This window comes from Pleurodeles waltl, chromosome 9 (genome assembly GCF_031143425.1).
Source record: "Pleurodeles waltl isolate 20211129_DDA chromosome 9, aPleWal1.hap1.20221129, whole genome shotgun sequence".
In the NCBI taxonomy this organism is placed as follows: Eukaryota; Metazoa; Chordata; class Amphibia; order Caudata; family Salamandridae; genus Pleurodeles; species Pleurodeles waltl.
This window is the reverse complement of record NC_090448.1, coordinates 342,059,019-342,085,634: the sequence shown is the minus strand read 5'-3', so window position 1 is coordinate 342,085,634 and position 26,616 is coordinate 342,059,019. Positions and strand designations below refer to the sequence as shown.

Sequence of the window (26,616 nt, the reverse complement as noted above, 5' to 3'; positions counted from 1 at the left end):
TACCCCCTAGATTCTTCACTTGTGCAGAGGTTTGTAAGGATGGTGTTTTTAGGCCAAGCAGTGGTGCGATTACTTTTCCTGCCACACGCCACAGAGAAACTCTGTAAGGATTTGAGCTCCAGGTGATTACTGGAGCTGCACTCAATGGAGAAAACATAATAATTTAAATCCTTTTGCAAGGGATAGCTTAATCTAGTTAAGGATGTTTGCTTGAGCTCCAGTATCAGCATTTGGAGCAATAGCTAGTGGTTAACATTGTTGAAGCTGAAACAATGACCAGATGTCTCTCTAGGTGTGAGAGGGTGTCTCTGGGTGTGAAAGTGGGTGTGAGAGTGTCTGTCTGGGAGTGAGAGTGGGAGCTAGAGGGTCTCAGTGGGTCTACGAGTGGATGTCTGACGGTCTAAGTGAGTCTGTGAGTGGGTTTGTGAGTGTCTGACTGGTTCTGTGTGAGTCTCAGTGGGTCTGTAAGTGGGTGCATCAGTGTCTGAGTGGGTCTGTGAGTGAGTGCGTGAGGGTCTGAGTGGGTGCCTCTCTGAGTGAGTATGTGAGTGGGTATATGAGGGTCTGTCAGGGTGTGTGAGTGGATTTGTGAGGGTTTGAGTGGGTCTGTGAGTGGATGTGTGATGGTCTGAGTGGGTCTGTGAGTGGGTACGTAAGTGTCTGAGTGGGTGTGAGAGTGTCTCAGTGGGTCTGAAAGTATGTGTATGAGTCTCTGAGTGAGTCTGTGAGTAGGTGCATGAGTGTGAGTGCTTTTATGAGCTAATTATTTATGGTATAAATGAGTCTGTGAATGTTTTTTTCTTTTACATTTTTGCCTACATTTGCGAATTTGTAATGCCGTTACACGGGGTGCTATGCTGGGCTATGCAACGTATTCGTGAATATTGCACAGCGTGAAAAAAATAATTTGAAGGTCAGAATTTGACCCTCAAAGACCCCTACATCACAGTCCTGTGGTCAGGGTACCTCTACCCTTACTCCTAATTCAACTTCTCATTTTATTTTTCGGCTCCCGGGACTGTGCCCGGTTACCTAAAATGGCAGCCGCAACTTTCTGGTCAGGTTGCGGCCAGCCAATCACAGCATTTCTGTTGGTGCGTGCATTCGCGAATATATGGTGATCAACGCGAAAACACAGGAACAAATTCACGACCAGAGATATCCAAATGTATTTCCCTTTTAATTTCTTAAAAACTACTGAACAGATTTACACCAAATAAGCGAAAGCACAATATGCGTACCGAAAGCTAGCTTTTTGCCAAATTTGGTGTAATTCCATCCAGGGGTTCAAACCGTAGTTGGGTTTGATGAAGCAGAAAATGAAGGTTCTGATTTATTAACGCTTAAACGTAGTACTGAGATAATCATGTGTGACATTAACCGAACTAATAAAGATTGTACGGGGACAAAATGTGCCCTTAGAGTAGTTTGCCAACATTTATATGCGTGCTTTATATAACGTGGTGTATTAGAATTGCACTAATCCGACATAATCATAAACGTATGCTACGATTTGCTTGTTTGAAATGCTTTAGCTTAGCATTACTTTAGCGGAGGCTTTGGCCTAGTGGCCTGGTCTCACGGTTTAGATGTCCGTATTTTCCAATGTGCTATTAAACGTGTATTTCTGCTTGTAGCTGTACTTTTCCACAGAAACTGTTCACATGCTTATCTTAAAGTTTCGTGCCAGCTTGGCATATTTTCTCTTTAATTCAAGGTCGACTTGCAGGTGCGGACAATGGAGGCTCTGAAAGTGAGCTAATTGGGAGACAATGTTGCGATTTGCGTACCCATCTCCAAGGATAATGTATGCTTAAGTAAAAGCTTGAGAACTGTCGTTTTTGATTGGACAATTTGAAGCTAACCTATGAACCCTCCAATGGAGACCCTACTGGATTCGAACTGTTGTCTATAAAACCCAGGTGCACGAGAAGAAGGTAGCCATTATCAGCTCGATACCCGCCATTTTGCAGACTTCGTAGCTATTATGGCTCACTTTGCTGCGACGCCATTTTGAGAGACTTTGATGCTTTCTCTAGTCGAGAGAAAGAGACTTTAATGATTCTTGCCCTAGAGACTTTAACTTTGATTTGCCCCTTTGCATGAAGTAGCAGTCTTAACTTGCCGCCGTGAGGCAATTGCCCCGTTCATCCCTGTCCCTTTGACCCGTCCTATGCTGATCGAGAAACGATACCTGTGAGACGAAGATTTCATTGGTTGCTGATCGTAATTGGTAAATATGAAAGGAAATTGTACAATTGCATTGTGTTTCTTTTAGGTAACCAACTGCTGATTTTGATAAGAGCCCTAGCTAGAAGTTTTCTAAATTGATGTTGCTAAATTGTTTTTGCATGAAGTCCCACATGCTGATTCTAATTTGAGGTTAGACGAGGATTCCATATGTCGCACGATGCAATTTGAGATCTTGTTATGCTGACTAAATGTACGCAATTAGTTCATTACAGATTATCGTATTAGTGCTTTGCATTGCCATTATCGAATGCCTTGTGATTCAAATGCTACATAGATTGCACTTGTTTCGACGATATGGACAGCTATTAATGTTCATTTACGTATATCATTTGGTGTTGAGACACATTTATATTGTGCTAGCTTTGTTAATATAGGGAAATAAATTCACTAACTTTGCAATAAACTGGTGTGGTTATTCCTGACTGAAAGGTCAGGGTTCGCCGAAATGTATTCTGGATTAATTGTTAAGTGTTATGTTGTTCAAGGAGTTGCCTATGTTCGTTATTGATTATCGATTTGATGTGATTGATCGATCAAGAGTACATAGAGTTCCCACATACGCATTTTTTGAGACCCCACTCGAGAAGTTGAATTAGATTTTCTTGGGTAAAACAGATTGACAGAATGATGATGGGCTAGGTCCACCGCGACTTTCCCGGGATCTCGAAGCTTGCGAATGGAGAGAAAGGAGATGTGGAAACAGCATTGGTAGTACTAGTGATGGTATGAGTGAAGTTAGGGTTTTGCGCTTGCACAGCTTATTGCCGCAGGGTGTGTGAAAAGGTTGCGAGGATTTTCTTTTTAAGGATAGCGGAGGTGCGACTCCGAGCGTAGAAGTAGAGAAGTCGTCGAACTTCATAGAGATATCAGAGGTGCGGCTCCGGGTGTGAGAGTAGGGAAGTCGTCGAACTTCATTTGCGTCTGGCGCTTTGTGCATAAAAAGGTCCACGTGGCTGTTGTTGTTGAGGCGGGCCCTGCGAGGTCAAGAGACTCCGGAGTATGTTGATCCATGTTGTGGTCTGGGCGGTTTAGTAGGTTGATCGGGCGTGGTCAACGAGTCGGGTACGGGTGTTAGGGAGTGAAAGAAACTTCGACTTCGGGCTTTGACAAGATTCTAAGTGCACTAGAACAGATCATTGACAAGTTGAAAGTAGGTCTGCAGGTCAGATTTGCTTGCGAATGTGGGGACTGAGAAAGACGGAATAGCGGCCAGAGGCTAGTGAAAAGTCCCGAGGCTAGTGAAAGGTCCCTAAGGTCCTGAAGCGATTGTGTTACCCTTCCTGTAGTAAACCGACAGATCTGTTTTAGTTTTTGGTAGCTCGCGATACATGCAAAAAGTTGTTACGGGAGGAACTGAGTGAAGGAGGACTAGCCGCGAGGCTTTGTCAGCCGCAGTGTGTGTGAGTGTGACGTCACTAGAAGCCGCGCTGGGATAGGTTGGTTGGAGAGAAGGGTCGCGCACGGATTGGACGCAGTCCGTGGGACTCGAGTGGAAGGGGAAAGGCAAGCGAAGAGTATTCCGGGAATTAAAGTCACCTATTGATTACAAACTTTGTGGAATAAAAGTGACCTATTGACTATAAATTTGGTGAAATAAACGACGTGAAAATGAAATTCCTTAAAGCATTTAGGAGTGCGATGAAGGGGGAGTCTTACATTAAAGCGAGCGTAGGAGAGGAGACGCCACCCGAAGGTACACCAGCTTACATTGTAATGGAGGAAAAAGGGGTAGCTCCGTGTCTTTGGCTAAAGCAATGGCACAAACTGAGAAACATGGGAGCGTAGCGTTCCCGATACATGGGACATTCAATATAAGGATCCTAGAGAATTTGAGATTCGCGATGTACGACATGAAGGTGCCTCCAAGGCCAGCACAGTTTGAGGCTCTAGCAATATGGGAATTAATGGCTAGACAGCAACAGAAGAACAAGTTTGAAACAAGGATGAGGAAGGTAGAAAAGACACTAGCGGATGCTAGGTGGGATAATGCGCAGAAGGTGTGGAGGTCAGATGTATTGCAGGGAATAAAATTGTTTCCCGCAATTACTAAGGATGAAGAGGAGACAGGTAAGAAAGCTACCTGTAAAACAGACAGGAAGTGTTCGAAGGATAGAGAGGACGAGGAAAAGTTGAGAAGAGAAGAGGAGTTAGAGGATGAGGAGTTGATAATGCAATTGCTGAACGACCGTCCACCACCTTATGCAGAAAATGGACAAGGTCCAAGTACCAGTTCTGCCCCTCCGGCACTAGTACAGAACAATGAAACCGAGAGTTCAGGAGCACCATCGGGATCTAAGGACCCGAGTCTGCTGTTCACCCCGCAGATACCGCAGGTTAGGAGAATATATCCAGATGTGCCCGTGTTGAAACCAGTAGAAAATTATCAGCCGCAGATGCCAGGGTACTACAGCAGTGAAAATAGTGGAGGAATGATCCTAGATCCAACCGTAAGGGGCGTACAGAATGGTTACAACCCAACAATAGCACAAGCTGAATCAACTCAGTTTGTGATGCCTCAAAAGCAGATGCAGGGAGGAAACGCATATGCTCAAATGACGGGGAGCCAGATGGGCATGCCGGCAATGACGACCCATGGTGTGGGAATGAACATGCCACAGAACATGGGGAATGGATAGAACCCAGACGCGATATCATTACCGTAGGTCCAGCGGTACCTCTGTATAGTCAGCCTAATTCGGGTCTGAGCAGTCAGGGATCAATGCTGCAGAATGGGACAGAAAGAAGGTGCATAGAAAACACTCCAGGGATAACTCCGATAGCGGCTCAGCCAACTGGGTCTGGGTCCCTGATGGAGTTTAGTCCCATATGTGCTCAGTCAACACTGGTGAGGTCGAGCCCCCCACTGATAATACCATTAACATCGAACACTGAAAAGTTGCCGCAACCATCGATGGCAGTCGATGTGAATGCTACACTGATGGGGGTAAATGCGCAACAGCTAACCCAGTGGTTCAACAGTCTAAATTCCACACAAAGTTCAGGCAGTGGGAAAGGAGAAGAGTACCTGAATAGGATGAGGCTGAACATGGAAGCACAAGAATTGGTGGAAGGGAATATGGGTGTGAACAGGTTAGAGTCCTACACGGAAGAGGAGTTGAGGTATCTATGTCCAAAGATCACGAAAGAAGTAAACAAGGTACATAAAAGTTTGCAGGAAGTAGCGGACAGAAACGGGATTGACATAGGCAAGACGAAACACTTGAGCAGGAGCTATAGGTTGGATTTTGGAACCACAGATTTTGAACACATGAGATCAGCAGGCATGAAGGCACACCTTAGAGAATTGTTGCAGAGTGCACAAGTGTGGAGGTGCTTAGACAAGTGGGAAAGCAGGTGGGGAAAGAGGAAGGATAAGAGGAGGGACAGTGCTACAGAACACAATGAGAAAGGACCGCAGAGTAGTGATACAGTAACAATGTTACCAATGAGGGAGACAGCAGGGGGAAAATTAGTACATGTACCATGGCACAGAAGCGACATTCAGTCTTTTACGAATGATTTTCCCAAACTGAGAGAGAAGCCGATTGAATGGTATCAACAGACTGATAGGTTTGTGAAGCTTGCAAAATGTCTCTGGGAAGACCTGAACACTCTATTCGAGATTGTGGTTCCGGCAGATTTGTGGGAGGATTGCAAAAGAGCTGTAGGTTGGCCGACAAGTGAACCAGAGAGGGACAGAGAGACGGGTGCACCATCACCTATGGTGATGAGCTTGTACTATAAGGTGATTGAGCATTTGAAGACGAAGGTTGCCGCGAAAAATGTGGATTGGCAGAAAATTGATCGAACTGCCCAAGAGGCTAAAGAATCGATTCATAGTTACTGTGAAAGGTTGTTGAAGGCGTTCAAGAATTACAGTGGCACGGAAGCAATCGAGGCGAAAGATATGCTTCATTTTGTGTTCAGATTTGTGGAAGGGCTGAGACCAGAGATAAGTCAGATGATAAAATCGCATTTGATTTGCTGGCAGTCGAAACCGATTGATGAGGTCTTGACTTATGCGAAATACTGTAGCGACGAAATTGAAGTGAAACAGAAAAGGCTGAAAGAGAAGGTGATGATGATGCAGCTTAAGGCAGCCCAGACAGGTTTGCAAGGTCTGCAAGGTTTGCAAGGGATGCAAGGGTTCCAACAGCAGGTATCGCAACCGCAGCCGCAGTTGCAGGGAAACATGGCGTTTCAACCACAGGCCAGAGGCAGAGGCAGAGGAGGTTTTGTGAATAATGGTCCGGATTGGAACACTGTTGTGACGGGTGTGCAGGCAATGAAGAAGGTGATGCCGTGTCACGCGTGCGGAAATGTAGGTCATTGGAAACGCGAGTGCCCGATGGTGGTGCAGGAAGGTGCAGGTGCAGGTGCAGGTGTAGGTGTTGGTCAGCAAAACAATGATGTCAATGCATTTCAGACAATGAGAGGACCGAAAATGAGAGGTCCAAACCCAAATTTTCAGACCATAAATCAATTGCAGGGATTACAACCTATGCAGCCGCAGCAGATGCAGATGCCCCGTATGCAGATGACGCAAATGCAGCCGATGCAACAGCAGTTACCTATGGTACCTAATCAGCAAATGCAAATACCTTTGGCACCAATGAGTCAGCAGCAAGTGATGGTTCCTCCACAGGTAACGGGTCAGGTAATGAGTACAAACGGCACAGTACAACAGTTCCCATTACACAGTGAGAGTGGAATAAACAATGTATGGGAGAGTGAAAGCTCAGAAGAGGAAGGAGATTGTGTGCTTGCGGCATCCCTAGAAGTTGATCAAAGGGGTCCGTACGTAGAAGGAAGAGTAATGGGTCATCGTGTCTCATTCTTGGTTGACACGGGAGCCACACGTTCAACTGTTAAGAGCAGTGAAGTACCAAATTTGCCACTCTCAGGGAGGACAGTTCAAGTGGTGGGAGTAGCAAACAGACATCTGACGAACCCAATTACAGATCTGGTACCAGTCAACATTGGTAACTATCAAGGGGTACATCAGTTTGTGGTGTGTGACTCAAGCCCGATAGCACTGTTAGGAAGAGACCTATTGTGTAAATTGGGTTGCTCGATAATGTGTTCAAACGAAGGAATAACAATACAGACGAGCAATGATGGGGAAGAAGAGGACAGTGTAGAGGGGGATGAGATGGAAACAGTCGACGAAGAGTATCCTCTGATTTGTCTTTTCCCGATGATAACTGAAGAAGATATCCCAGCAGAATTACGGGAAACAGTCGGAAAGGAAGTGTGGGACATGACAGGGAAAGAGGTGGGATTGATGAAAGGAGTGGAACCAGTAAAAGTGATGGTAAAGCCCAATGCGATCTTTCCCCAGACCCCACAATACCACATGCCACAAGATACCCTCATGAAAGTTGCCCAACTTATTGACGAATTCGTCAAGCAGGGAGTACTGAAAGAAGTATTAAGCAGCCCATGTAATTCACCGATAATGGGACTAATAAAGCCAAGTGGGAAAGTCCGACTCGTGCAGGATTTGAGGAAAATAAATGACATCATAATAAAGTGCTGCCCTGTCGTGCCGAATCCAGCTGTGATAATGTTTCAAGTCCCTTGCGATGCTGAATGGTTCTCAGTCATCGATTTGTCACAGGCATTCTTTTCTGTGCCTCTTCATGAGGACAGCCAATTCCTCTTTTGTTTCAAATTCCTAGACAGAGTGTACAGTTGGTGTCGAATTCCTCAAGGGTTTTCTGAGTCACCGTCAATATTCAATCAAGTTCTAAAGAAAGATTTAGAAGAATTAGAATTGCCATACGAGTCAATTCTAGTACAGTACATTGATGACTTACTGGTTGCATCCAAAACGGAAAATGGTTGCACAGCCGATACCATTGCTCTGTTGAATCATTTGGGAAGGAATGGACATAAAGTGTCCCCTTCCAAATTACAGTTCTGTCAGAAGAAAGTGAAATACTTGGGTCACCAAATAGAGAAAGGGTCACGGAGAATAATGAAGGAAAGAATTACAAGTATACTCCAAATGAGTCCACCAAAGACAAGGAAGGAGGTAAGGAAGTTTTTGGGAATGGTGGGATATTTTCGCCAGTGGATTCCCAACTTTTCGTCTCTAGCAAAGCCCCTACTGAAATTGACCCAAAAGGATGCCTTGGATGAAATTGAGCTGAAAGGAGACGAGATGGATGCTTTTGTTGAACTGAAAGAATGCATGTGCAGGGCTCCAGCTTTAGGTATGCCTGATTACACAAAGACTTTCACATTGTTTTGTCATGAACGTGATGCATGTTCTTTGTCTGTCTTGACTCAAGCCCATGGTGGCGTAAACAGACCAGTAGCGTATTTTTCAGCTACTTTGGATCCGGTTGCAGCAGCACTCCCAGGGTGTTTGCGCGCCGTAGCAGCAGTTGGTATCAGCCTCACTCAGAGTGAAGGAATAGTGATGGGACACCCAGTAACAGTCATGGTCCCTCACTCAGTTGAGATACTTTTGACCCGCTCCCGAACGCAGCACATGACTGGAGCAAGACTCACAAGGTTTGAAACGATTATTCTGGGCTCACCGAATGTGCAGCTGAAAAGGTGCACTACGTTGAATCCAGCAACTTTGCTTCCTGGAGAAAATGCTGAAATTGAGAACGCTGAAGACGTCGAGCATGACTGCCTTCAGGTGACTGAATTTTGCACAAAACCCCGACCGGACATCAAGGATACTAAACTTGATGAAAATGATCAAATTCTTTTTGTTGATGGTTCATGTCTAAGAGATGGGATGGGAATTTTGAAAGCAGGATATGCTGTATGTACTGTAACAGGTGTCTTGGAAGCGGGATGGCTCCAAGGAGTCTATTCTGCACAAGTAGCAGAACTTGTAGCCCTTACCAGAGCATGTCAACTGTCTGCATTGATGAAAGTCACCATTTACACTGATAGTCAATACGGGTTTGGGATTGTGCATGACTTTGGACAACTATGGTCACAGAGAGGTTTCCTGACTTCTTCAGGATCCCCAGTGAAGAACGGGGACAGAATAAGGGAATTGTTACATGCCATTCAAGTGCCAGCTGAAGTTGCAGTGGTAAAGTGCAGTGCTCACACGAAAGGACAGGACTATGTGTCTCTGGGAAATGCATATGCAGATCAAGTCGCAAGATTTTGTGCCTTGAACTGTATATTGCTAAGGGATGATTGGAATACAATAAGTGAACCAGAACTCGAACCAGCTGAAGCATTTGCCTTGAAGGTCGTAGATACAATAGAGGAACTAAAAGCACTACAGAATAATGTCAGGGAGGATGAAAGAGATTCCTGGATTAAATCACAATGTATAAAGAGACAAGACGAGCTATGGGTTTCACATGAGGGAAAATTTGTTTTGCCAAATGGTCTCTTATCGCAGCTTGCGCGGTTCTATCATGGGCAGGCTCACCTAGGGAGAGATGCCATGATAAGATTGTTCAAAACTGATTGGTTTAATCCCAGATTTCGTCAAGCTGCAGAAGCAGTTTGCCATCGATGTGTCACTTGCCAGCAGATGAACCCAGGAAAGGGAACAGTTGTGAACGCGAGTCACATTGGTAGGGCAAGCGGACCTTTTAGTCGTATGCAGATGGACTTCATTGAGATGCCTGTGCATGGAGGTTTAAGATATGTGTTGGTGATTGTGTGCATTTTTAGTCACTGGATTGAGGCATACCCCACACGTAGAAACGACAGCCTTACAGTTGCCAAGCTATTATTGAGGGAGTTAATACCACGTTTCGGATTCCCGATCTCTTTAGAATCAGATAGGGGAAGTCACTTCAATAACGAGGTGATAAAGTTACTTTGCGAAGCACTGAACATTGAGCAAAAGCTGCACTGTAGCTATCGCCCTGAAGCATCAGGACTGGTGGAGCAGATGAATGGTACGCTGAAATCGAGAATGGCAAAAATATGTGCATCGACAAATTTGAAATGGCCTGACGCATTGCCCTTAGTGCTAATGTCAATGAGAAACACTCCTGATAGAAAAACTGGACTGTCTCCGCACGAAATTCTCATGGGCAGGGCTATGAGACTTCCTGCAGTTCCCGCAAACATGCTTTTGAATATTACAGATGATATGGTATTAGACTACTGCAAAGGACTGGCTGACGTGGTTCGCTCTTTCTCTCACCAGGTGGAAGCGACCACCTTGCCACCGATCCAAGGTCCAGGACACGCACTGAAAGCAGGTGACTGGGTCGTGATAAAGAAGCACGTGAGGAAGTCGTGTCTGGAACCCCGTTGGAAAGGCCCTTTTCAAGTGATCCTGACGACAACTACCGCTGTGAAGTGCGCGGGGGTTCCCAACTGGATTCACGCCAGTCACACAAAGAAGGTGTTGTGTCCCACAGATGAGGAAGTTGAAGCGCTGAAACTACCAGTGCCTGACAAAACAGTGCCGAGTGCTGAGAAAGAACAGAAGCGAACTGAAAGCGAACAAGCAGAAGCAGGAGAGAAGGAAATATTATCGGAGGGCGAAGAGTCTGACTCACTTGGGGAAGGCCAAGGAGAAAGTTCAGATAGCGACGAAGAAGCTGCAGGTGACAAAGAACCTGAAGCAGCTGAGGGTAGCAAAAAGCCTGAAGCAGCTGAAGGTGACAAAGAACCTGAAGCAGCTGAAAGTGATACAGAGCCTGAAGAAAGTAACGGTGACGAAGGGCTCGAAAAAGGTGAAAAGGCAGGAGAGCCTGATCAGAAGGGGGCTTTCCCAGAAACAGACGATACAGAAAAAGAGAAAGAAAACGTGACCGATTTCCCTGAAGGTGGGGACAAGGAAGAGCAGAACGAAAGAGTTCAAACCTCTACAGAAAAGATCGCAGGTCCATCAAACGGACACGGTGCAAAAAGAAGACTAAGGCCCTCATTCTGACCCTGGCGGTCTTTGACCGCCAGGGCGGAGGACCGCGGGAGCACCGCCGACAAGCCGGCGGTGCTTCAATGGGGATTCCGACCGCGGCGGTAAAGCCGCGGTCGGACCGGCACCACTGGCGGGGTCCCGCCAGTGTACCGCGGCCCCATTGAATCCTCCGCGGCGGCGCAGCTTGCTGCACCGCCGCGGGGATTCTGACCCCCCCTACCGCCATCCAGATCCCGGCGGTCGGACCGCCGAGATCCGGATGGCGGTAGGGGGGGTCGCGGGGCCCCTGGGGGCCCCTGCAGTGCCCATGCCACTGGCATGGGCATTGCAGGGGCCCCCGTAAGAGGTCCCCTAAATGTATTTCACTGTCTGCTGCGCAGACAGTGAAATACGCGACGGGTGCAACTGCACCCGTCGCACAGCTTCCACTCCGCCGGCTCGATTCCGAGCCGGCTTCATCGTGGAAGCCTCTTTCCCGCTGGGCTGGCTGGCGGTCTGAAGGAGACCGCCCGCCAGCCCAGCGGGAAAGTCAGAATCACCGCCGCGGTCTTTCGACCGCGGAACGGTAACCTGACGGCGGGACTTTGGCGGGCGGCCTCCGCCGCCCGCCAAGGTCAGAATGAGGGCCTAAGTATCTCACCGATAAAAGAAAAGGGTAAAGAAGGTTTGAACGAGGGAGGAAGGCCAAAAGTGAAAGAGAAAAGAAAGGAAGTGACTGTCGTGGAACAATCGTCAAGTGAAGAAAAAGACTTGGCGAAGGAGGAGAGTGCCAGCGAAGCAGAATCGAAAAGAGAAGCAAAATTGAAAAGGAAGAGGATACCAAACAGGAGGTATTCCGGTCCTGAATGGGCATATGCAGTAAATGATGATTGGACTGATGAGTTTGTATCTCTAAGCATCGAGAACGAGGAAGAAGAAGAGATACCAATAGAAAAGAAAAGTTTCATAGACTCTGTTGATTGAAACGGTAGTAAATGGTATTGCTTGCTGCAATCTAACGTGAGACAAACAACCAGTTGAGACATTGCTAAACCGAATTGAGACAAATGCTGCTAACCGATAAGTGACTGGCCTTTTGAGGAAGACGGTGTGAACATTGCGCTCGCTCAGCTTTGTAACTGAATTGCTAAATAGTTTCATTTATAAGTGCTTCTAACTCTCTGATTCTATACAGATCATGACGCAAAACAATAGAAAGAAATATTGTAAATACGTGTGTATAGGCTTGGTAGTAACATGTGTACTAATAATAATGGCAATTGTGTTTGGAATGCATGGAAAGGGTGAGAATGAGACTATTGCTGCTTCTACTATTGCTCCTGTTACTGTCACTGAATTAACACCATTGAAAAGACTAGCACTGGATGAGAGGCTCTTGCACGATAAGAAAGAGCTTTCGTATAACGTTTTCTATCGCTTATTAACAGAGTATGTTGAGACTATGGATGCGAAAGATTGTTATGTGTGTACCCAGATACCGACATCAGTAAAGGAAGGGGTAACTTATCACCACATGCCTCTTACATATGGGATTACATGTAGTTTAGTAATGTCTAGGTTTTATGGTCAATCTAACATACAGTATTTTTACTCGAATTATGATGTTACCTTTGCTTATGTTCCTATAATAGCGCAGCTAAGCCAGACTGCAAAAGATTGGGATTTTAAAATTATGAGGGAATTTTTCGAGCCAATGCTACCTTTTGAGACGGCTCATGCTCATAGGGAGAACCTTACTTGCTCCGTCTCTGCTGTAGAAATAAGCTTTTTAGATCGCACAGATGATAGAAGGGCTCAAATGAAAGCGAAATTAGAAAAGGAGTTACATAAGAGGACTTCAGTAGATAATTATGATTTTGCTGCTATAAAGACACAAGGGAAAATTGCTTTAGATGCTTGGCATGTAGGGAAGTTTTGTATATATCGAGGAGAATCTTATTATGACAATATTTTTGTAGGAGCGAGTGAATGCAAACATACGTTTATCTTTAAGGCCAAATGGACATTCATGATGAACGGACTTGACCCTGTCATTCCAGGTGTATATTACATTTGCGGGCATAATGCCTATTATCGTCTTCCAAAGGGATGGTGGGGAAGGTGTTATTTGGGTATAGTGTTTCCAAAGGTTTATCAACTGGATGACCTATCGATGATTCAAAAGACACCTGGATCCCATCGTATCCAGAAAAGAGAGACCGCAGCTGCTGTGGTAGGTGATATATTTGGAGCCATGATTCCTTCATTGGGGGTTGTGCTGAATTCCATCAAAATAAGAAAGTTGTCTACTATAGTGGATAACATGTTGACAAAGTTTTCAGGTGCTATAATCCTGATAGATGCTGAACTTGCAGCGGAAAGAGCTATGACTCTTCAAAATAGGCTTGCTTTAGACATTCTTTTAGCAAAGGATGGAGGCGTTTGCAAAATGATTGGTGCAAGACACTATTGTACCTATATACCGGATAATAGTGTGAAAATTAAAACTATGCTTGCTAATCTAACAAAAGAAAGTGCAGATTTGAAAGAACTGAAAGAACCAGGAGTGTGGGAGAAGGTTGGAAAGGGACTAGCTTCAGTGTGACATTGGATTGGGGGAATTTGGAATGGAATATTATTGAAAATAATAGAAGGAATATTAATAGTGATAATTTGTGTATTTGGAATTTGGGGAATAAAAAGGGGAATAATAATGATTATGGAAAGAATTAAGAGAAGAAAGGAGGAGAAAATTATGAAAAGAATGGCAGAAGAATACAAAGCGCAAACTAGGGGTACTAAAAGGAAAAGGGAGCTGACAGAATTTTAATGGAATAAAATTTGTGGGCTAGATTTGTGTGATGACAATTAGTCATCAGAGGAGGGATTGATGAAGCAGAAAATGAAGGTTCTGATTTATTAACGCTTAAACGTAGTACTGAGATAATCATGTGTGACATTAACCGAACTAATAAAGATTGTACGGGGACAAAATGTGCCCTTAGAGTAGTTTGCCAACATTTATATGCGTGCTTTATATAACGTGGTGTATTAGAATTGCACTAATCCGACATAATCATAAACGTATGCTACGATTTGCTTGTTTGAAATGCTTTAGCTTAGCATTACTTTAGCGGAGGCTTTGGCCTAGTGGCCTGGTCTCACGGTTTAGATGTCCGTATTTTCCAATGTGCTATTAAACGTGTATTTCTGCTTGAAGCTGTACTTTTCCACAGAAACTGTTCACATGCTTATCTTAAAGTTTCGTGCCAGCTTGGCATATTTTCTCTTTAATTCAAGGTCGACTTGCAGGTGCGGACAATGGAGGCTCTGAAAGTGAGCTAATTGGGAGACAATGTTGCGATTTGCGTACCCATCTCCAAGGATAATGTATGCTTAAGTAAAAGCTTGAGAACTGTCGTTTTTGATTGGACAATTTGAAGCTAACCTATGAACCCTCCAATGGAGACCCTACTGGATTCGAACTGTTGTCTATAAAACCCAGGTGCACGAGAAGAAGGTAGCCATTATCAGCTCGATACCCGCCATTTTGCAGACTTCGTAGCTATTATGGCCCACTTTGCTGCGACGCCATTTTGAGAGACTTTGATGCTTTCTCTAGTCGAGAGAAAGAGACTTTAATGATTCTTGCCCTAGAGACTTTAACTTTGATTTGCCCCTTTGCATGAAGTAGCAGTCTTAACTTGCCGCCGTGAGGCAATTGCCCCGTTCATCCCTGTCCCTTTGACCCGTCCTATGCTGATCGAGAAACGATACCTGTGAGACGAAGATTTCATTGGTTGCTGATCGTAATTGGTAAATATGAAAGGAAATTGTACAATTGCATTGTGTTTCTTTTAGGTAACCAACTGCTGATTTTGATAAGAGCCCTAGCTAGAAGTTTTCTAAACTGATGTTGCTAAATTGTTTTTGCATGAAGTCCCACATGCTGATTCTAATTTGAGGTTAGACGAGGATTCCATATGTCGCACGATGCAATTTGAGATCTTGTTATGCTGACTAAATGTACGCAATTAGTTCATAACAGATTATCGTATTAGTGCTTTGCATTGCCATTATCGAATGCCTTGTGATTCAAATGCTACATAGATTGCACTTGTTTCGACGATATGGACAGCTATTAATGTTCATTTACGTATATCATTTGGTGTTGAGACACATTTATATTGTGCTAGCTTTGTTAATATAGGGAAATAAATTCACTAACTTTGCAATAAACTGGTGTGGTTATTCCTGACTGAAAGGTCAGGGTTCGCCGAAATGTATTCTGGATTAATTGTTAAGTGTTATGTTGTTCAAGGAGTTGCCTATGTTCGTTATTGATTATCGATTTGATGTGATTGATCGATCAAGAGTACAGAGAGTTCCCACATAGTCAAAAGATTCATCGGCCTAAAGAGCGTCCGGACACAGGTAAATTGTTACCACGGTTCGCTCTATCAGGTTCGAAGATCCTATGGGAATTAACATGGGAAACGCAACATTTTTTGGACCCCCATTTTCTTGGCCCACCGCTTGATGGATCACCTTGAAACTTTCTGTGTGCAACAAGAATTACCGGGTTACGTTTTCTGGAAAAGTTCCTAAAGATTCATAAAATGGTGCCAAAGATACAGACAAGCTTAAAAAAAGGTTTGCTGCTTGCCTTGCAGGCCACCACATCTGTGTTTGTAGTCAATCAATATGGGTCTCAAATTGCAATCTGCTCATTTATATTCATTTGGAGGACAGTAAAGGATTTCCTATGAATTGCGATTTTGTGACACACTAAGTACATAACCTTAAAAAAGTCTCTTTGCAAATAGTCAATGCCCAAAAGTTATTCACGATAAGACATTCAGTAGCCCGTCAAAGGAATCAGCTATAATTTTACATCATTTCCGCTACCCCATGGATTTCAGTGGCATGAAGTCATTGAGACAGGCCTAAGAAAAACCCTCCATCTTTCTGGTGGAGGATCCACAAGGTTATGTGCGTCATCTTGATCACACCCTTTAAGTCATGACTCATCCCTGAAGGCCAAGGCTATCACCGGCCGGTTTATAACAGAGCAAAGAATTGCCCTTATCTGTGGACTTTGCCAGCTATTGTCAGTTGAAAATAGGCCTTATCAACAAAACCATCCCACCGTGCAAATAGGAGCAGTTCTGCGCAATACACTGAACCACACACTGCCCTCAAAAGTGCAAAACGGTGCACACGAGGAGGGGCGGAGAGGGGGCACAGCTGGAGAGGAAGAAGAAGGGGATGCGAGGCATAAAATAAATTGGTGAGATTAGGTGTGTGTAAATAAAAGAAATTCATTGAAGTCTATTTACCTGAATGAGTTGGTTATAGCCGAGTCTGTCCCTAGTGTTCATTCCATTAATACTACCGCCCCCTTCTCGCTGCCCCAGTCAACACTCCTCCCACGACAGAGCTGTGCGTTTTCGCTGAGACCCTATTTCCTGTTTAAGTTATGTGATGTTGTGTTGAGTTTTGTTGCAAATGTTGTGGTTCAGTAAACTACACTACATTACAAATGCTTTGGCCTTGTGATGCTTAAACTGAACGGTACATTTCTTCTTTCAGGTGGTTGTTCGGCCAGACCCACCTGGATTGTATGTGGCAGGATACAGAATTTCTTTCCTGGTGTTTTTATCTCCTTGAGTTCGTACCCTCCCCTAGGCCCATCCCCTACGTTCAAAAGTCTCTCCACATCTAACAGGGTTACCCACATGTCTGCTAGGTCTCCATATATATCTTATGCCTTCTTGGCTTCCATTGGCTATGTCTCACCAGGCATACTTTGGTGGTCTGGGTCTACCTATGTTACCCCTACCATGGCTCCCACTCCCTAAGTCTCTGCAAAACAGTGTCTTGCCTCATCCGAGTAATAGGAGACAGTGTAGGACTTGATCAGCAATGTGCACTGCTTAATTTGGGAAAAAAGTGAATGAAAGTACCCCGTTTTCTTCTTTGGTGCCTCCTAAAGGCCAGAGGATTGCAAAGAAGAAGTATTTGTACCTCACGCCTCTTTCTCTCCCCCACATTTCCTGTCTCTTTATCGCCCCTTCACAGGTTCTTTCCGTCCCTGCTTTGTTCCTCTTGCTGTATTTCGCTTCATTCTTTTTTGTCCATCTTATGCCTTTCTCACTCTTGCTCTTATACAACGTCTGATGAAAACAGGTTCATGACACCAAAAATGAATCCTGGTGCCCACCACATGCGAACACTGGATAAAAAAATGGTCTGCCAGAGTGTTGGTACTAATACCAGGAGTTAAACATAATTAAAAATGCTTACTCTTGAGATCTACAAAGTGTTTTTTGTATTTATTCGGATAAGAATGAGCAGGATGTATAGCCACATCGAGAGCGGGAGGATACAATGGAGTGAAGGAGCAGCACTGTTGCAGGGCCACCACTAGTGGCAGCTAAATATGGTTTCCCCTAATCCCGGCTCCCAGCCATGCCCCACTTTGCCCACCCCCTCTCTGGTCTCGTCCTCACTCAGCACTTGTACCATCTTAGACTTTTACCAACCTCTAAAATGCCCCACATCATACACCAATCCACCCGATTACCCACACCAGTAGTGTGAACTCACCTCAGCAACTTCATATCCGTGTTTTCTGTTGAAACAAAAATGGGAGACAATTGTCAGAAATAGATCAAGAAGGTCCGTGTCCGTCTGCATGTGGGGTGGAGATGTGCTGTCTGTGATGGAGAGACAGTGTGCGGTGTGGATTAATGTGTCTGAAGGAACATCGTAGGGTTACAACAACTGCAAACGTTCTTTGATTATATGCCTGGAATCTGAGAATTAACTGCAATCTATGGCTGCATATTTTTGTCAGGTGGCCTTTCTCCTTTACAATTTGCCTTAGGTAGTCTGGCACCATCACTTTCTCTGTTTCCCCTCTCAATTCCCACTGCCACAACCACAAAGCAGAGTACGCTTTTGGAAGCACTGCACAGATGGCACAACAAATCTTTAAGTAAAATAATTGTATATTCAGCCTTTTTAGGTTGTAGCCTCCCAGGCAATGCAGCTGTCTTGTTTGCTAAAGACATCTTGGGGACATTCAGAAAGCTGACCTAGGAATGCATTCTGCCAGTTGCTTACCTTTGGCTTTGTGGTTAGTAACTCACATTTTCTACCTATCTATTTGCTGGCTTTACTTGCTTTAGGCTAGCCAGCTTGAGTTCATCCCTCCCGTCCCCCAAACCTTGTTTACTGTATTCTTCCACAATTTGCTTTCTGTAAACAGATCTTTAAATCTTGTTCTTCTCTTGTCACATTTGCTGTGCATTCAAAGACTGAGGTCAAATGTCCGGCTCTCTCCTACAGGGAGCTTGGTGTTTATTTTGCTTTAGCTGACTTTAAAGTGAGAGACTTTACGTGACAATCCTGCTGAGTACCTATGTAAGAGGAGAGGATGTAGGAACTTTTGTTATAGCACACAGTAAAAAAAGACTCTGTTAATGTTTCAGAATATATCAGAATTAGTACAAATGAAGCACATTTTTTAAAAATTCTGAAGTATGGTGGAACCAAATACACTGGATGATGACATTTGAACACATTATCATTTGTGTGCAGTACAACTGTATTTTGGTGCAAATGTAATGGTCATTTCAATTGAAAATGTGTTGTCTGTAATGGCAGTTTGTTACCACACCATTAATACTCCACTCTACGCCACTCCACTCACCTCTGCACCACTCCATTCTACTCTGCAGTGATCCACTTTACACTACTCCATTACACTCTGCACTACTCCACTATACACCACCGCACACTATGCCACTTCACTGCTATGCCTCTCTAACCCTGTACCATTCTACTCTAAGCCAATGAACTCTTTGCCGCTCTACACTGCACCACTGCACTCCACTCCAATCTAGGCCACACCAATCTATTCTGCAAAACTACACCCTACGCCACTGTGCTCTATGTCACTCTTCAAACCAGCACTGTATGCCACTGCACTCTATGCCAATACACTGTACGCCAATGCACTTTACTCTCTAACACTCAACACTATTCCCCTGCTTTCTATGCAAATCCACTGTACGCCACTCTAGTTTACTCTGCACCACTGCACTCTATGCCACTGCACTCTACACTTCATGACATTACACTCTATGCCACTCTATGAAACTGCACTGTACCCTGCACCACTGTACCCCACTTCACTCTACTCTTAAACAATCTACTCTATGCTACTGCACTCTATGCCACTCTACTCTCAAGCACTGCACTCTGTCACTGCAATCTACATCACTGCACTCCACTCTGCATCACTTTACTCTACACCACTGCTCTTTATTCCTTTCTACTCCACTCTACATCACTGCATTCTGACATTATACTCTGCAACACTGTACTCTCCTCCACTGAACTGTACGCCACTCTACTTTGCACTACTCCACTCTACACCACTCTACACCACTGCACTCTACACTATACTCTACTCTGCACCACTCAATGCTACTCTACACCAGTCTATGCCACTGCCCTCTATGCCACTTGACTCTGCTATGCACTCTACACCACTTCACTCTATGCCACTTGACTGCTCTGCACCACTACATCATTCAACTCGGCACCACTCTATGTCACTCTATGCCACTGCACTGCACTCCACACCACTGCACTCTACTCTACGCCACTCTACTCTGCAACACTCTATTCTTGGACCCTCTACTCTGTGCCACTCAACTCTGAGCCACTCTACTCTGTGCCACTCTACTCTTCACCACTCTACTCTGCACTTCACTATACACCACTCTATTTTACGTCATTGCATTCTATGACACTGCATTGTATGCCGCTGAATTCAATATCACTACATTCTACACCACTATACTCTGCAACACTCTATGCCAATGCACTCTAGACCAGACCACTCCACTCTATGTCACTCCAGTGTATGCCATTTCACATAACTTCACACTATGCCACTCCAATACACAACAGTCCTTGCCACTCTACAACCCTCTACTCTACTCTTCGCCATCCCACTCTACGACACTTCACACCACTCTCCTCTGCTCCACTAACTTTTAGCCATGCTGAACAGCAGCCACACTTGTGTATAACATGGCTAAAACACATTGAGAAAGCTAATAGCTCTTGCATAGGTGAGACCTCTTGGCTTTGCCAATGCCTGTTAAATTATAGGGAGACCCTCCATTCCCTACTCTGCTCCTCTTTCCTCCACTGCAGCATCCTTCAGCTATTTAATTGAAGAAACCGCTTGGTCTTAGAGCCCCAGGTATTTGTGCACCCTTTTCCATTGGACATTCGACTTCCAGTGCTGGCCATCCAACCATCCCATTGGTTTTAATCCCCCACCCACATTCTGAACCACTGTAGTGCTTTCCTCTTATCTAGTTTCTAAGCACATACATAAAACACCAGAAATGCACTTCTGAGGTCAAAGAAGACTTTTATTGTTGTTAATTCTTCCCCAACCACAATATTTATGAATGACGAATTAGTAGCTTTCAAGCCCGCGTTAATCAAACAAAATATATCAGTTTGCAATATACACAGCAGGTTATATTTATAAGATATTGAATGCAAAGCAAAACAAATACTTCACCGTGTGGGAAACTATTTACAGCTTCATCTTTCTAAGGCCTGCAAGCTGATGACCCCTTGTCAGCCGCGAGAAAGAGATTCATCTACCCACACGGGATTGCTGGCAGCTGGCGCCAAGCTCCAGCACGAGGTCCGGCAGATTCGAATCTGACTCTCTGCAGCCTGTTACATTCGTTACAAAGGTGTGCCCCCTCCTCTCAGACCTGGGAAACTGAGCAAGCCTTTTGGAGACTGGCCAGGTCTCCAAGACTACTCCTGTTCCCAAGCTCAAGCGAAGAAAAACAACACCCATGTACTCTCTCTTATCATGTCTAGTCTACTGTGAGAAAAACATCTTGGTTCTCTGGTGCAAAAACACAGCTTGGAAAAATACAGCTTGGATTCTCAACTGCAATGTCTAACTCCACGTTAAAGGCAATGGGCAGCTAACCTAAATATCAAATGCAATGTCTAGTGTCATGTCAAAGCCAATAAGCATCTAAGCTGAATACAAAATGCAATGTCTTATATCATGTCAAAGCCAATAGGCAGCTGAGCTGAATATAAAATGCAATGTATAATATCATGTCAAAGCCAATAGGCAGCTGAGCTGAATATAAAATGCAATGTATAATATCATGTCAAAGCCAATAGGCAGCTGAGCTGAATACAAAATGTAATGTATAATATCATGTCAAAGCCAATAGGCAGTTAAGCTGAATACAAAATGCAATATATAATATCATGTCAAAGCCCATAGGCAGAATATCTAATAGCATGTCAAAGTCAATAGGCAGCTAAATTGAATACATCATGTCAAAGCCAATAGGAATGCAATGTCAAAGCCAATAGGCGGCTAGACTGGATACAGCATGTCAAAGCCAATAGGAATGGCTAATGCAATGTCAAAGCCCATAGGCGGCTCAACTGAATACAGAAAGTAATGGCTAATGCCATGTCAAAGCCAATAGGCAGAATACAGAATGTAATGACTAATGCAATGTCAAAGCCCATAGGCGGCTAAACTGAACAAAACATACCATGTGCTACTGGTGAACATTGAGCAACTAATATGCGCAGTGGTGAAACACAAAGTCATTGGTCAAAACAAAATTTAACAAATGGCAGTACAACCACCTAGTGTCCCCTTGAAGAGTCCTAAGCTCCGAAACATCTGAAACTCCCATAAAATTATTAGTGGAGGTGTTCTGTTCTTATATTTAAATAATCATTCAAATCATGTTAGATGTCTAGTGGTCAAATCATCTTCCTCCACAATTTAAAATGATTGGCATCTATTAGGTTTTTAATTTTGAATGAAGCTAGTATTTTAGTATCTTTACTGTAATATAAAGGTGTAAAAGTGCCATATTTTAGTTTTGGTTGAATACTGAATATTTGGTCACATATTCAGCAGTATAGAATAATTGTTTTTTTAAATAAATATATGCCCACAACCCTCAATGAGAAAAGCAGTAAAGCTACTTTTATGCCTCATATTTCCAGAGCGTGTTTTAAGTGAATCATTAACACTAAAAAATATGCATTTATGAACAAGGAGGTTAAATTGTTCAAGGATATGACGGATATTTATATGCTGAAATCACAATTTGCTGAAGGTGTTTCTAACTGCTTTAACTCAAAATATGTAAATATTACAGTGGTGGTAGCAACTCTGTTGTTATAGTGAGGGTGACTATTAATAGGGATTTTATTTTATTTTTATCCCCTCAAAAACTTTGCACCCATTTGAATGATGGTAAAACTTTGCAGACCTGGTGCCCCTGAATCATTTTCGGGGGACTGAAAGTTTTGAGACGTTTGGTCAAGGAGGTGCAAAGAAAAAAACAAGGGGTGGGGGGGGGGGGGTTCCAAAAACATGTTTGAAATCCAATGCATTTTTCATATCCTTTTGTATTTTCTGTAGTGTGAAAACCGTCAGCTAGAGTTTTATGAAATTTCACAGATTTACATATTAGAGTGCACAGATGATTCTGTGGGGTAGTGCAGATAAGTGGAGTAAGTAAATGCTACGTTATAAGGTATTTTAACAGTGATATCTGTGGGTGCAGTAGTTTCAAGGTATTTCCACATAACAGAGCAATCAAAAGTTATTATCTGATTGGATAATGACTGTCTTTACAAAAACTGCTAGCAGCCAAGTTTTTTTAAGGCCACTCTGCCTGTGTTCTAGCTTAGTGCCTTAAATATAGCTAAGTATTAGGTTTGATATGTTTTCCTACCTAATACTACTTAATTTAAGTTGTAATAGGTAGGGAAATATAATTGTAAGTTTCTATATATTGTAAAAAAATATTACAGAGCACCTAGGTAGTACTGTGGTGTAGGAAGCAGCCCTGGTGTGTGGTGGGTACCTAAGGTGCTTACACCTTATACCAGGTCCAGGTATCCCCTATTTGTGAGGTGTAGGCAGTGTCTAAAAGCCAGGCTCTCTGGAGGTAGCTGTGGATGAGCAGCCAAGGCGTATCTAGGAGACATGCAAAGCTCATGCAAAACTACTGTACTCACACAACACTTACACACATGAAATAAAAAACTCAGTTATGCAAAAAAAGGTACTTTGTTTTTGGTCGCACAATACCACAAGATACTAGAAGGGCAACCCTCCATAGGAGGTAAGTAATACACTAATTATATACACTAGTAAACAGTAATAGGCATAGAAAAGGTTAGAAAACAGTGCAGTTGCAAATAAACAATAGTGACCCTAGGGGAAGCCCATATCCTATACTAAAAAAATGTAATGCAAACACAGGACCCCCACCTAGGTAAGTGGAATGCATAGAGGGGAGCTGGGAGTACTAGAAAACCACAGAGGTAAGTAACACAGTGCACCCAGTGACCAGGAAAGCAGGAATAAATCACTGGAATTTCCCCAAACCACCAAAAAGGAAGGAACAGAAGAAAAGAAGACACCCAGACAAGACTGCAAGAAACCAGCATTGGATTCCTGGACAGGGAGACCTGTGGAGAGAGGGGACCAAATCCAAAAGTCACAGTAGAGTCCAGGAGAAGTAGGAGCTACTACCCACTTGCAGGAGTTGGTCGACGGTGATGAAGAGAAGGTCAGCACTGTAGCCCTGGAGCCAGAGAAGAATTTCTGAGGGATGGTGAAGGTTTCCCATGCTGGAAGGAAGATTGCAGACGGGTGTTGGAGCAGGAATCTAACCAACAAGCCTTGGCAAAGGCAAATATCATGGTTGGCGGAAAGTGGTGCTGCCGGGGACCAACAAGGCCCAAGAGAACTGAATCCAAGAGGGGGAGTTAGAGGGATATCCCAGTGACACAGAGAGCCCACAGGAGCAAAGGCAGCACCCACAGGAGTCCCACAAGAAGGGGACACAGGAGTTAGAGAAGAGTCCATGCAGCACAACTGAAGAAGGGTCCCACGCCGCAGGAGAAACACGCAGAGAGCTGTGCATCACAGGAAAGAGTGCTGGGGACTGGAGCTACATGTAGCCTGAAGATCCATTGGAGAAGATGCAAACAAGCCTTGGCAGCTGCAAGAGACGCAGTGCATGGGGGTACTATCCTGCGTGGGAAGGCAATAGCTTATCTCCACCAAAGGTGGATAGCTGGCAGAGAGGACCAAGAGGACTACTTCGGATCACCACCTGTGATGGAGGATCCATGCAGCTCAGGATGAGAGGAGATCCACGCAGCCGATCGCCATTGCAGCAGGTGCCTGCGGATGCAGGGGAGTGACTCCTCCACTTCAAGGGAGATTCCTTATTCCTTCTCATGCAGACTGAAGACTTGCCATCCTCAGAGGGTGCACAGCCGGGGAAATGTTGCAGAAGCTGGAAGGAGCCATAGAAACAATGCTGCAAGAAGAGTCTTCTTCGTGGATGCAGCTTGTCGGTTACTGGAGGGTCCAGTAGCAGTTCCAGTGGCTAGAAGTTGAAGTTGCAGAGGAGTCCTGCTGGAATCTTGCAAGCCGAATTTGAGGACCCACCCAAAAGAGAGACCCTAAATAGCAATGAAAAGGGGATTAGTCCCCTAGCAGGGTGACTACCTATCAGGATGGGGCTCTGACGTCACCTGCCTGGCCTGGCCACTCAGATGCTCTCAGGGGACCCTGCCAATCTTGGATTCAAGATGGCAGAACCCAGGGACCCTCTGGAGGAGCTCTGAGCACCACCTCTGGGGTGGTAAGGAACAGGGAGGTGGTCACTCCCCTTTCTATTGTCCAGTTTCGAGCCAGAGCAGGGACTGGAGGTCCCTGAACCGGTGTAGACTGGTTTATGCACAGAGAGCACCAAATGTGTTCTTCAAAGCATACCAGTGGCTTGGGGAGGCTACCCCTCCAAGCCATGTAACACCTATTTCCAAAGGTAGAGGGTGTTACCCCCCTTTCCCAAAGGAAATACTTTGTTCTGCCTTCCTGGGCTTGAACTGTTCAAGCAGTAGCAGGGCAGAAACCTGTCTGAGGGGTGGCAGCAGCTGCGACTGCCTGAAAAGCCGTGGAAGACTGGTAGGAGCAATGTTGGGTGTCCTCTAAGGGCCCCCCAGACTGCATGGAATCATACTTCCAATACTGGCAACAGTATTGGGGTATGATTCCAACATGTTTGACACCAAACACGTCTAGGTTCGGAGTTACCATTATATAGCTGGGCATAGGTAGGGACTTATGTACAGTACACTCATAAAATGGCATCCACGCGCTCATGAACTCCATGGAAGTGGAGTTCATGGGGGAACCTCTGCTAGTGCATGGGTGCCCTCACACACAGATACATGCACCCTGCCCTCTGAGCTAGGAGGGTCTGCCACAGGGGTGACTTATAGTGACCTGGTGCAGTGACCTAAGGTGAAAAAGGGTGCATGCACCCTTTCACGCAGGCTGCAATGGCAGGTCTGCAGAACACTTTGCATGGGCTCCTTATGGGCGGCATAATACATGCTGCAACCCATGGGCATCCCCTGGTACCCCAATGCCCTGGGTACATAAATACCATATACTAGGGACTTACATGGGGGTACCAGGATGCTAAATGTGGAGTGACAATGGTACAAGTTACCAAGTTAGAAGGACAAGAGCATAATCACTGGGGTCCTGGTTAGCAGGATCCACTGAACACAGTCAAACACACTGACAACAGGCAGAACATGGGGATAACCATGCCAAGAAAGAGGGTACTTTCCTACATGTGGTACCTTACAAAAATGTATAAAATTGAAAAGTACTGTAGTACACAATATTTTACACATATAGTGTACTACAGTGTCTTTATAATTTTTTACTTATTTCATTATGCCAAAAAAAGTCTACGCATTACCATGGCAATACCTTAAATGTACTACATTACTTTACAAAAAATACTTAAATATGGGCATTTGTTTAAAACAAACATGGAACGTGCTCAGTACTACCGCAGTATTGTGTAAACTGGTTAAAAAATATATAAAAAATTATACAAAAATGCCCATACTTATTTCCATGTTTAGAAAACGGTAATAGGTGGAGGAGAACAATAAAAACTACTACTTACCTATGTTTAATGTCCCAAGCTACCACAATTGAAAAGTCAACTAAAAGGATTATGGCTACCTCTTAAATTTGTAAAAGTAAACATTAAACAATTATTCACTGACTTGCTATCGCTATGTACCATGGTATACCACTAACTTACCGTGGTATACCGTGGCACAAAATATCACTAAGGGACACATTTTGAATGCTATTAGTGTTACCCTTGTGTTACGCATAGTGTTGCAGAGACAACGCAATACTTACATAACATTTACAAAACTATGCAAAGCCACCACATGCCTGCCCTCTTTGCTTGGTACATGAGCACAAATGCAATGCAGTGCAAGTCACTGCCTTGCGTTACTCTGCACACCATAAGCTACAGGTCTCCAAAATTTCAACTATATCTGTATCCTACTATACTGTA

General features: G+C 44.3%; 1 protein-coding gene across 1 annotated transcript in view; it reads right to left on the bottom strand.

Annotated features, from left to right (window-relative positions):
* LOC138259284 (inositol-tetrakisphosphate 1-kinase-like) overlaps positions 1-26,616 on the bottom strand; it is a 123,075-nt gene that overhangs the window by 34,975 nt on the left and 61,484 nt on the right. Inside the window, exon 2 of the mRNA XM_069206903.1 lies at positions 17,711-17,735. Coding sequence (XP_069063004.1) covers positions 17,711-17,735 — 25 coding nt within the window. The remainder of the gene's footprint in view (positions 1-17,710; positions 17,736-26,616) is intronic.